General features: G+C 44.8%; 1 protein-coding gene across 3 annotated transcripts in view; it reads left to right on the top strand.

The window, feature by feature from the left end:
* HTT (huntingtin) overlaps nucleotides 1–12,143 on the top strand; it is a 118,699-nt gene that overhangs the window by 81,294 nt on the left and 25,262 nt on the right. For 2 of the 3 annotated variants that reach the window (XM_008577971.1, XM_008577973.1), the window contains 9 exons: nucleotides 936–1,115; nucleotides 1,249–1,425; nucleotides 1,718–1,794; nucleotides 3,346–3,484; nucleotides 4,359–4,481; nucleotides 7,060–7,273; nucleotides 7,675–7,820; nucleotides 9,062–9,239; nucleotides 10,418–10,513. In XM_008577971.1, the coding sequence (XP_008576193.1) occupies nucleotides 936–1,115; nucleotides 1,249–1,425; nucleotides 1,718–1,794; nucleotides 3,346–3,484; nucleotides 4,359–4,481; nucleotides 7,060–7,273; nucleotides 7,675–7,820; nucleotides 9,062–9,239; nucleotides 10,418–10,513 (1,330 nt within the window). The remainder of the gene's footprint in view (nucleotides 1–935; nucleotides 1,116–1,248; nucleotides 1,426–1,717; nucleotides 1,795–3,345; nucleotides 3,485–4,358; nucleotides 4,482–7,059; nucleotides 7,274–7,674; nucleotides 7,821–9,061; nucleotides 9,240–10,417; nucleotides 10,514–12,143) is intronic. The other variant, XM_008577972.1, reaches the window with a different exon arrangement.

The raw sequence follows: 12,143 nt of genomic DNA, 5'->3' as shown, positions 1-12,143 counted from the left end.
AATTTATTTATATTCACTTTTTGCTTTTCATTCTCGATATTGAAATATTTTTATTTTGTTCTACTTTTAAGAAATAAATTGATATAACTATATAATACTGTTTCTCATAGAAATATGAGAGATTAATTTTATAAGTTAATACCGTTGCAAGATCCCAAATAAAAATTAATAATTAACGAGATGTGGAGGAATTGATCCCATTTTACAGTTTCTGCCTCGAGGGATTATGAATTAAGATGAAAAGGCTACACACATATTAAAAAATGGGTATTTCTTATTTTCATATAAATCTTAAGTGTAATTTCTTCACTTAGGATCCATTTACTGTGTGGGATTCATTTATATTTTGGATTCAGGAATTCTGTCAAAACTGTTGCAGTTTTTTTTTCCAATGAACTGTTAAAAAAGTGGAGAAACAGTAACTGGAGAACAGCCCTCGCTGGGCCAGCCTGAAGCCTGGGAGGGAGCAGAAGATGCTGTGGACGGGAGTGTCCCTTGCTGCTGTGCCTTCTGGTGCTTGGGCCAGTCGCTTGTGAGGGCGCTGCCATGCTGCCCGTACTGCCCATGCTTCCCATGTGCCACACTGGGGCCTGTGGGCAGGCTGCCCCTCAACTCCGCCATCAAAAGGAGCCCAAACTCCTCCCTTCCTCCGACCTTTGGCCATTTGCTGGTGTCTGGGGGCTGGACACTACCTTTCCATTGGGGTCTGACTTGGCACAGCCTCTGCCACAGTGTGCGGTTGAAAGTGTTGGGGGCTGTGCACTGAGTTTCCTGCCTCCTCTGTTGTTTGTGTTCAGACACTGTATGTTTTCAGTGAGGCTCATAGTTGGAATTTGTTTCTCCCTTCCGACTCCTTCTGGCCTTTCCTATGGCGATAATATCGGTTTTATTCTTGTTGTCTTGAAAAATCAGTCTTTCACTGTATTTTTCCTCAGTGTCAGAACCTCCATGACTCGGAGCACTTAACGTGGCTCGTAGTGAACCACATTCAAGATCTGATCTGTCTGTCCCACGAGCCCCCGGTGCAGGACTTCATTAGTGCTGTTCATCGGAATTCTGCTGCTAGTGGCCTCTTCATCCAGGCAATCCAGTCTCGTTGTGAAAATCTCTCCACAGTAAGTCTTCGCACTGCTACTTATGACTAGTCAGTTTTTTCTGCCTTAAAAATGGAGTATTGGAGTTCTTTAAGTGCTAATTTCAGTTGGCCAAATAATCAGGTCTTGTTTCTTTTCTTCTCTCCAACGTTAGCCCACCACTCTGAAGAAGACTCTCCAGTGCTTGGAAGGCATCCACCTCAGCCAGTCAGGTGCTGTGCTCACGTTGTATGTGGACAGGCTTCTGTGCACGCCCTTCCGTGTGCTGGCTCGCATGGTGGACACCCTCGCCTGTCGCCGGGTAGAAATGCTTTTGGCTGCAAATTTACAGGTACTGAACGAAATACTGATATTGATTGATACTGAAAACTTAGTAGGGCAAGCAAATCAATTGGCCAGGTTTTTTTCTCCATAGGCATGGTCTTCATGTGACCACTGATAGAAACAGGCATCACATGTACAGACTTGTCATTCCTTGTATGTCTAACGATTTCTTGTACTTTCTTCTAGTCTGCCCTTGCCACGATAAGCTATACGCTTCAGTTGTTCCTTTTAAAATGAGTGTGAGGTTATTGTGGTTTGTTATATGTTATAAACCTGCTGATGGGTTCTTGTCTATTTAGAGCAGCACGGCCCAGTTGCCAGTGGAAGAACTAAACAGAATCCAGGAATACCTTCAGAGCAGCGGGCTCGCTCAGAGGTAATGGCTTGAAACACAGGGGCCCTTGTGTTAGGATACCCCATGATATGAAGACTTAGCTTTGAATGGGCATAAATTCACAGGATGAGAAGTTGATGTGCTTTCTAGATTAGTTTACTGCAGAAGTGCCACAATAAGACATCCTAAATTTAAAGCAATCAAATCTCACCTTATAGAACTAAACAACGGGCAGTATCATTTCTCACACAGAAGTGGAGGTGTGCTTGCACTTCTGTTGGCTATGTGAGAGGTGGCAGGCGTTTGTATTGTCTCTGCTCATGGCCCTAGGGTGAATGGGAATGTGAGTCATCAGCTGTATCTTAGCAGGGTCAAAGAGCATAATCTGATTGCTAAAGAAGAGATGTTTCCCAGTTCTTGGCATGTAAGAATTATATCTGCATCTTGTTAAAATTCTATCTCTTCATAACTATTTAATCACCAAATTTTGTTTGCAAAGTCTTTTAGAAGCCCTCATCAGAAATCTTTACATCTATTATGTGAGTATATTTCCATGACTGCAAAATAAAGAGAAGCTTTTACCCTTTTTCCTCCGTGGGGTTGGGGGTGGGGTGAGAGTGGTGGGAGGACTGTGAGAAAGAGAAAGAATATAATTATTATACTGTGATTTCAATCTTAAGAGTACCTTGTTGATGATGTCTTTAAATGGGTGAAGCACAGTTTGGTGGGCAGTACGCAGTTTGGGGTGATTTTTCAGTCTGTAGGGCCAAGTTATGTTGTAACTTGCATTATGAAGTTGTCACCCTCATAGTGGATGGTGGGAGATCGAACTATTACTGTTTTTTGACCTTTGATTTAGTCTTTAGCCCAGATGAGGTAAATTATAAAAGATTATGTCTTGTGCCAGATGAGGCAAGTATTTTATGAAATGACCATAAATTAGTATACATTGTATCTTATTCAGAGATTAAATAGGATAGTTTGTGCACTTGGATCTTAGAATAGATGATCTATTTTGCATTCATTTATTAAAAATGCCTTTTTAGCTTTTAGATCATGTATTGCCTGTTGCAATGTTTGATTGTAAATGAAATTTCTGAAAAATATCAATGGGGTATAAACTGTGATAATTAAAAGTAAACTCAGGCCTGAATTTGTATCGTGACCTGTTTGAGTGTTGATGAGAAATAGCTTTGAAGAAGAAGTTTTAGGGCCAGCCCGGTGGTGCACTGCTACAGTGCGCCGCTTGGGAGTGCGGCGGCGCTCCCGCCGAGGGTTCGGATCCCACATACAGACCGGTTCCCACTCACTGGCTGAGCGAGGTGTGGGCGCAACACCGAGGGTTGCGATCCCGTTGCCGGTCCGGTCCGGTACGGGTGCGACACTGAGTGTTGTGATCCATTGCCGGACACGAAAAAAGACAAAAAGGAAAAAAAAAAAAAAGAAGAAGTTTTAAATAAGTGCATCTTGCTTTAAGAGGCCACTAATATTCCTTCCTTATATTGTACATTTCCAGAACCCTAGTTTGCAAAGTTGAGACTAAGCCTAAAAGAAATAAATCGTGCTGTAATTTCATCTGTGTTTGTATTGCAGACACCAAAGGCTCTATTCCCTGCTGGACAGGTTTCGTCTCTCTGCTGTGCAAGACTCACTCAGCCCCTCCCCTCCGGTCACTTCTCACCCGCTGGATGGGGACAGGCACATGTCCCTGGAAACAATGAGTCCAGACAAAGTAAGTGTGCAGCATGTTGTGTGTGATGCACAGGGCACTGCACAGCCCTGTCCGCCTGTAGCAAATGCAGTGTGCAGGGGAAGCTCTGCAGAAACTGGGTGTTCTGACGTCTGACCCAGGCCATTAGCAGCTCTGGTTGGGGTGTGGGGTGGAGACATGGGGGGCCGTGAAAGGTGCTGGTGGGAAAGGCACTGCTGACGAGACTCTTTGCAGGAGTGTGGAATCAGGTGGTCAGTGGGTGGATGAGGGCGAGGCCAGCTGCAGGGTGGGCTCACGGTTGCGTGGGCCGCTGCCTCTCCTGCTCCTCTGGCCTCCTGCCAGTCAATGTCACCAATGCCAGCGGCGACGGCACCACTCCCACCCCAGAGTTTGGGACCATCTAGAGCCTTAGTAGAGCATTGGTATGCTACTTTCCTGGAAAGAGTTCAGTTTAAATGTGAACTTAGATTTCAAAAACCAGCAGCCAGGTACAGGAAGGCAAAGGTTCTGTCCTGTATTCGCAAGCTGTGTTTGTTAAGCACCTCCTCTACCCTGGCTGCTAGGGAGGGGTGTGCAAGCAGCCCCCCAGTAGGTGCAATGTCAAGAGGGGAGAAGCTGAGGGAACAGGGAGAAGGGGCTGCTGGCCCTTAGTACCTTAGGTGAGTTTGGAAGGACTATTGGAAATCCACCATGTGAAGGGGGAGAAGGAGGGGCATCCAGGCAGGTAACAACAAGTCCAAAGGAAAGCCCTGTCTGAGCTACAAGTCCAGAGCATGCCAGAGCCCACATTGCCAGCCAAAGCCCAGTGTTGCCAAGCACAGTTGTAGTTGGGGGATGAAGTCCCTTGAACGCTGCCCAGTTCCATTCCCCTTATCTGCCCTTCTCTTCTTTTCAGGATTGGTACATTCGTGTTGTCAGATCCCAGTGTTGGACCAGGTCAGATTCTGCACTGCTGGAAGGTGCAGAGCTGGTGAATCGGATCCCTGCCGAAGACATGAGTGCCTTCATGATGAACTCGGTACGGGGGCAGCGGGAGGCCAGGGGATCCCAAGCTTTCACTGTTGCTTCCACGTTGGATTTATTTCATCATCATGTGACAGCACGGGTTGGGGGACTCTAATCAAGACGGCAACAGCACCTTATTTCAGCCACGTTAGAATTCAAAAGGAGGCAAGTTGTTTTTAACTCAGTCTTCCATGCATTTAAAGAAAATGTGGGTGTTAAATTACAGTTATTAATTGTTTGTTCTCATGATAATGAGGAAAGGTATTAGATTGGTGTCTGTTTTAATTTAGGATCTTTAAGATGGAAAGTACCCCTGCAATGATTAGGACACACAAGATAGAAATAAAGGTTTTTATTACTTATAGGTCCTGGGGGGTACACGGCACACTCAGAGGAGACATACACACACAAAGTTCAGGGAGCCCCAGGGGGAATGGAGCATGGACCAGGGTGCTTGCCTTTACAAGCCTGGGGTCCAGGGTGGAGAAGACAGGCGTCAGTGGAGCTGGGTATCCACTGGGGAGTTTAAAGCAATCAGGTGTGGAATCTGAAACAAACTGATGCAGACCCTTTCCCTGGAGCAGGTGTTATCTGCTCGAGGGAAAAATCCAGCTAGCCCCAAAGCGGGAAGTATGGTTTGGGGCCAGAGCTATCTTTTCTCAACCACAGGAAAGGAAACGGAAACTAATCATCTAAGCTAGATGGCCAAACACAGAATGGACACCAAGGCAGTGCGTTTGCCATAGGCTTGAACACAATGTCGTGAGCAGGGTTTATGTACCTTGTTCATGGTGTTCTGGAAAGTGATCTTTAGTAGTAGAGTAGCCCCCTGCTATAGTGAGGGCCCCCGCTCCCCACTAGGTATAGTGAGGTTCCCTTTCCCCATTCCCCCCCCACTAGGTGTAGTGAGGTTCTCCCTGCCCCCAGATGTCAGAGGGCACACCGTGCTGAGCTGGCCTGGGAAGCCTTGCAGAGCATTGGTTTCCCTGTCCTCCACTCTTCAGTGGGTCCTGTGAGGAGTGGAGGCCACTCACTTAGGAATGGTTCAGCCACCAGGATAAGGAGCTCACTGAACCTTTTGGTGGCATAGCTCTGACTTGAGCCTTACCAAATGGGAATGAGGAAGTGGGCCCCTGGGAAAGGGATGGCTTGGGGTGGGGCAGGGAAGCAAGTGATTCAAAGAATGGGGACTAGGCGATCATGTAAAGGGACTCTGGAGTAAGGCAACACAGCAGTACATTCTCAAGCACGAATTATTGGTTAGTTTGAAAATAAGAACTGCACTGAAAAAAACCAGGAGAATTGGTCCAAAATTAGTTTGCTAAAGTTAAGTTCATCTTAAGACTCATACAATGAAAACTGATTGAATGAATGATAAATTTGCTCAGTGACCAATTCGTTGGATTTTCCAAGTTCCAAGTTCACTAATTGAGCTCTTAATAGCTTTAATGGTCTGGATGTGATGGGAAGGTTCATTTTTAGACACTGACTATGAAATATGCTTTCCTGAATAATAAGCTAAGATTTGTGCTCTACCTGAAAAATTGGCCTCCCAAAAAATCCTTAAGTGACTGAAAAAAGTTGGCAAAACACATAGTACAAATTGTCATATGAAATGCCATTTTTTCCAACCAAAATTTAGCATTTATGTGGCTACTTTGACTTATCACAGATGCTTCTGAATATCTTTTCAAACTTTAGGAATGTTAGGTGTTTCACTGATTTCTCAGATGACCCATTAGTTCTGATTTTCTATTTTTATCTATTAAAATTTTGCCTAATAAGGTTTTTATTTTTATTTTATTTTATTTTATTTTTTGTCCTTTTTTTGAGACCGGCCGCACCGCGTTCAGCCAGTGAGTGCTGTGAGCGCACCGGTCATCCCTATATAGGATCCGAACCCGCGGCGGGAGCGCTGCTGCGTTCCCAGCGCTGCACTCTCCCGAGTGCACCACAGGCTCGGCCCTAAGATTTTTATTTTAACCAAATCCAAGAGCATAAAATAATAAAAATATTACTTTAAAATTAAAGTACGTCCAAAAACCAGAAATATATTTTACTGAGCATATGTTAAATGGAATTATTCATATATTTATAGAGACATAGAATAGAATATTTTTTAAAAATATTCTTTATGGTGTATAGTAGTCCCCACTCCTTATTCGTGGGTTCGCTTTCCACATTCTCAGTTACCTGCGATTAATCGTGGTCTGAAAACAGATAAGTGAAGTACAATAAATTATTTTGAGAGAGAGAGAGAGACCATTTTCACATAACTTTTATTACAGTATGTTGTTATAACTGTTGTATTTTGTTATTAGTTGTTAATCTCTTACTATATCTGCTTTATAAATTAAACTTCGTCATAAGTATGTATATGGGAAACACAGTATATACAGGGTTTGGTACCATCTGTGGTTTCAGGTATCTGTGGGGGGTCTTGGAGCATATCCCCAAGCATAATGGGCTGCTGTATTAATCTGTAGTGTCTCAGGAATGTTGGCATTGTCCTTCCTCTGTTGTGTTCTTTCCTGTTTCAAAGCTCATTATCTTTGTTGTTGTTGACTCAACCTTTGATGCTCTGATTTCAGGAGTTCAACCTAAGCTTATTAGCTCCATGCTTAAGCCTGGGCATGAGTGAAATTTCTGGTGGCCACAAGAGTCCTCTTTTTGAAGCAGCCCGTGGGGTGACTCTAGACCGTGTGAGCAGCATTGTTCAACAGCTTCCTGCTGTCCACCAGGTCTTCCAGCCCTTCCTGCCCACAGAGCCCACAGCCTACTGGAGCAAGCTGAATGATCTATTTGGTAATTCAAATGAAAAGTTGTCTTATTTTTAAAAAGCATTGCAAGGCCAGTACAATATTTTGCACCAAGTAACTGTACAACAAACGCTGTTTAATACATTGCAAGAATTTGCAAAGGCACCTGAGAAACAGCACTGGGGTTCTTAGCTCTAGATTTTTTTGTGTGTTTGCCACTTAGCCATTCATTGACACGTCAGGCAGACAAGCCTATAAGGAAGGCTAGGCCCAACTTCAGGCCAGATGCAGGTCCAGCATGCCGTGGTGTCATGTGGTGTGTGCAGTTGTGCCTAGTTGAGGAGCAGCGTCTTGAGCTTTCATCATGTTCTCAGAATTACTTGACTGCCTTTCCAATGTAGAAGTCCTGTGTTCACAGGCACACCGCTCAATGAAGATCTCTTTCAGGGGATGCCACGTTGTATCAGTCCCTGACCACTCTGGCCCGGGCCCTGGCGCAGTATCTGGTGGTGGTCTCCAAACTGCCTGTCAGTTTGCACCTTCCTCCTGAGAAGGAGAGGGACATGGTGAAATTTGTGGTGATGACCCTCGAGGTAAGAGGCAGCTCAGAAACCTGGTGTTTCTGTGGGGAGGTGACACGTGACCAGCACTAGAGAGAGTAAAGCAGGCCTATTTGAAAACCGAGAGCTCTGGCCAGTCTGGTGTACTATTCTGCTCCATCGCAATGACAGTGCTTATCAAGTTGTCCTGGCCATCCCGCACTTTACAGAGAGCTCTCACACCTTCACCGCCCTGGCCCCAACAGTGACTTGGCAAGATGGCCCATCTTATGTACTCTACAAATGTGGTGTGGATCCTGATTTTAGACTTAAAAAATAATAATCCAGGAAGTGCGTTATGTTTTAAATTGAGCAGTAAACCTGGGCATTTCGGCCGTGAGGGATTGAATGCTTGGTTTGTGTCAGCCCCTATGATTGCCCAAGCAGTGTGTGTGTGCTACGGGCGCATTGCCTTTCCTGCAACTTCTGGTGAGTAGAGTTGGGCCTGAACTCTTACGGAGCCAGAGCTGCACTGCCCGTCGTCAGCAAAGGCACACCTGCCTGGCGCGGCACAGGCTCCGCCTGCCACCTCACACTGAGGAAACCCCGAGTGAGCGTTTGCTCTGAGCCAGGCCAGGTCACACAGTCTGTGATCTTGCCCTTGGGTTTCAGCCTAGTGGGAAGACTGGAAAGCAAACATATGATTACAGTACAGAGCTATTGCTACCAATTATATTATGCGCCTGCTGCACGTGGGATGAAATACTTTATCGTCTTGTTTGGTTCTCACAACAGCCCAGTGAGGTGGACACTGTTACTCCATCTTTCTTAGAGAGGTTCCGTGATGTGCACAGGTTCACCCAGCTGGGAAGTGGCCAGTCCAGCATTTGAACCCAAGGCCTGCCATCCCCAGAGTCACGCTCTCAAATTCCACCTCTGTGCCTGTGACAGAGGCAAGGCCTGATGCTGTGGGTGCCCTAGGGAAGAGCCTCTGTCCTGGAGGCCATGCGACCCAGGAGAGTTTTCTAGAGAAGTCCACTGAGCTGAAGGAAAAAGATGCAGCCAGAACAGGGTGGGCATTCTGGCAGAGAGGGGAGTTGGTGGGTCAGGACCGAATGGGAGGGAGCCAAGGTGGATGCCCAGGACAGCTAGGTCAGAGCCATCCTTCTGGACCTGCTGACCTCTTGATGCATTGAACAGTTCCACCCCAGCTGTGAGTCGCACTGCTTCCCTGGAGGCCCCCAATTCTGGAAGCACATATGTGGATGTTCTTCAGCACAGACTTTCCCTCCTAGGCCCTGTCATGGCATTTGATCCACGAGCAGGTCCCACTGAGCTTGGATCTCCAGGCGGGGCTAGATTGCTGCTGCCTGGCCCTGCAGCTGCCCAGCCTCTGGAGTGTGGTCTCCTGTGCAGAGTTTGTGACCCATGCCTGCTCCCTCATTCACTGCGTGCGGTTCGTGCTGGAGGCCAGTAAGTCCATGTCTGTGAATGGGTTTCTTATCCTCGGTCAGTTGAACCAGTAATCAGCAGCAAATCTGGTAAAAACATTTTTATTTTGTGCCACCTATTTGGCAGTTATGTAAGTTACGAACTGGGGTAGAGAGGTGGGTAAAATGTAGGCCTTGCTTTAGGAAGGGCCTGTCTCTGAATCTCCAGCATCTTGGAGTCTATACCAGAATTTAACTTGAACTTGCCAGCTTTCATAAAAGTACTTCTAAATTTAACGTCCATTTGATCTCTGGTCCTAGTTCCATGGATTTAGTCCTAAATGATGATAAGATAAATAAGATTCTATTCAAAAAATCATTTGTTTTAGAGTAGAAATTGTTTCTATACTGCATTATAATACTAATATATTGTAAAATAAAAGTGACTTATTCTTTTCAAGGAACAGTGTCCTCAACAAGGGTTATTTGCCAAGATTTTTAAAAAATTGAACATTACAGTTTACATGTTAGAGGGCGTTTTGAAGTTTTGTATTTTTAAATTAAACATAATAGAGTGATATTTTGATGTTTTATTATTTAAATTGTTCTCATGTGTGCATTGTAGTCAACTTGAAAACAAAAATCCAGGGATTAATTTTTAAAAGCCAAACTTCTTGAGGGTTACAGTGATGCTTTTAGTAAGAATGAATCATGAGCTGTCTGATAAACCCTTCAGGGTTAGAGATGGCAGACAGCAGACGCTGGGGGGATTTGGAAATCTGAATGTGGAAGTGTAAGTCTGCAAACATGGATGATTAACCAAGAGATTGCTACCAAGTCTAGTATGGTTTCATCCAGGTTGAGTGTCCCTTATCTAAAATGCTTGGGACCAAAAGTGTTTTGGAATTTGGATTTGTTCAGAGTTTGAAATATTTGCATTATACTTACTGGTTCGCATCCCTAATTTGAAAATCCCAAATCCAAAATGCTCCAATGAGCATTTCCTTAAGTGTCATGTCTGTGCTCAAAAAGTTTTGGATTTTGGTGCAGTTTTGATTTTTGGATTAGAGACATTCAACCTGTATTTTCTATTTGTCCAAAATTGGTTCTAGGGAATCTAGACCTCATTTGACGTCGTCTGTCACTTTGAATTTTCTTGAGGCTGCACAAGTGGACTGATACAAGTGTTTGGGAGTTATGTTTGTTCTGTTGTAATTTTAGTTGCAGTGCAGCCTGGAGACCAGCTTCTTAGTCCAGAAAGAAGGATAAATACTCGAAAGGCTGTCAGAGAGGACGAAATTGGTTCAGACACACAGAGTAAGTCCCAAGACCCATCTTTCTTACCTGGGTTTCTTCTGGGACTTGGTATTCATTTTCATTGTAAAGTGGTAACTGTGGACTCTCATAAGCTTGCTTTAACTGGGTGTCCTATCACTTATCCCTAAACTCGAGGGGGACTTTAGTCCGTTGTTTTGTGCATGCTCTTTTCTCTGCTTAACCACCCTGTGAACAGCCAGGTTGTCACACTGCTGGGAAGCCCTCCCTGATCTGCATCCTTCCCTGCAGACCGGGGTCTGCGCCTCCTCTGGAAGCTCCCACCCAGTGTCAACACTCTCCACACTGTCAGTTGCTCTGTGCTCCTTGAGGGCAGGGAACATGTTTTCCTTCTTTGTGTTCTCAGAAATTAATGGCTGGCCCGTTGTAAGTGATCAGCACACGTTTGTTGAATGGTGAGTGAGTGAATAGAAATAGCAGGGAACTTGAAGTCAGTGGAAATAGTCACATGAGTGTTTGGTGACCTGAGTGTCTAGTTCAGCCATCTCTTTTGGTAGATTTTTAAAAGAAAATTCCTGCTCTTCCTAGAGAAAAAAGAACATCCAAATCCCAGTCATTTAAACCTATTCTAGGCTTAGACACATACCATAGCTTTTCATGTCTTTTCCTCCCGATTCTAGAGTTAGGTATTTTACTATGAAAATGATGGCAAGGCCGGTCGGGAGGAGGACTTTTTGGCCAGTGGACTAACTCCTTGTCCTCACAGGGCCTCCAGGCTTCTGGGGCCATTTCAGCTCCTTCACTCCAGGGTCTGGCTGGGAATGTCACCTGCAGCCTGTCCCAAAAGGTGGGAAGATATGCCTCACCTGGTGGTCTTGTATGTCTTTTGTATGGAGCACTCTTACTTGGAATACCATGTGTCTTCTCCATGTTCCATGGCTCAAGAAGTAAGCCTTTTTAGCCATGAGTATGTACACACTTTGGATCAGCTGTAATGCAACCTTAGTCGTGGATGGAGCGTTCCTGTCTTTAGTCTTAAGTGTAGTATCTAGTTCAGTGTTTGAGGTTTGTACTTGCACAGTGATCCATAAGCAATGGCATTTCAGTACACAGCCAAGCTCTTCTCTAAACTTTTATCTCGAAACTCTATGGTTCTTTCAGCCCTTAGTTTGTGATTTCATGATTTCTTGTTGATAGCTGAGGAGTATGACGGCATCCATCTCTCGGCTCAGCTGTTTCCTAGCTGAATGGCAGCTCAGGTTATTTATCCTGTGCTTTTGCAGTGAGGAGAGGAAGATTACCAACCTTATAGAGCTGGTATGAGGATTACGTAAATTAATGCATGTAAAGCACCTGGAACAAATGCCAATCTTGTTATAAGAGCTCAGCAGATGCTACTATGATTTTAGTTATAATTCGAACTTTCATTGCTCTAAAATAGTTAAGACATTTCAAGGGATTGAATCAGAGTAGGCTAGCCACTGGCTGGAGCGTATTTAGTTTGGGTTAATTGTGCTCATTCTCCACGGCCCTTCTTAAAGACTGTCCAGTTGATATTATGAAAGCCAACCTGGTTTCTCTTAGCTTGGGGGTGGATTTCTTGAGTCCAGTAAGAAGTCTTTCTCTGTATTAGGAAGTTACCGAAACTGTTGAATCTTCACAGACTGAGGGT

Source organism: Galeopterus variegatus, unplaced genomic scaffold (genome assembly GCF_000696425.1).
Source record: "Galeopterus variegatus unplaced genomic scaffold, G_variegatus-3.0.2 Scaffold1613, whole genome shotgun sequence".
NCBI classification, from domain to species: Eukaryota; Metazoa; Chordata; class Mammalia; order Dermoptera; family Cynocephalidae; genus Galeopterus; species Galeopterus variegatus.
The sequence above is the reverse complement of the archived record's forward strand: the minus strand, read 5'-3'. Positions and strand labels throughout refer to the sequence as shown.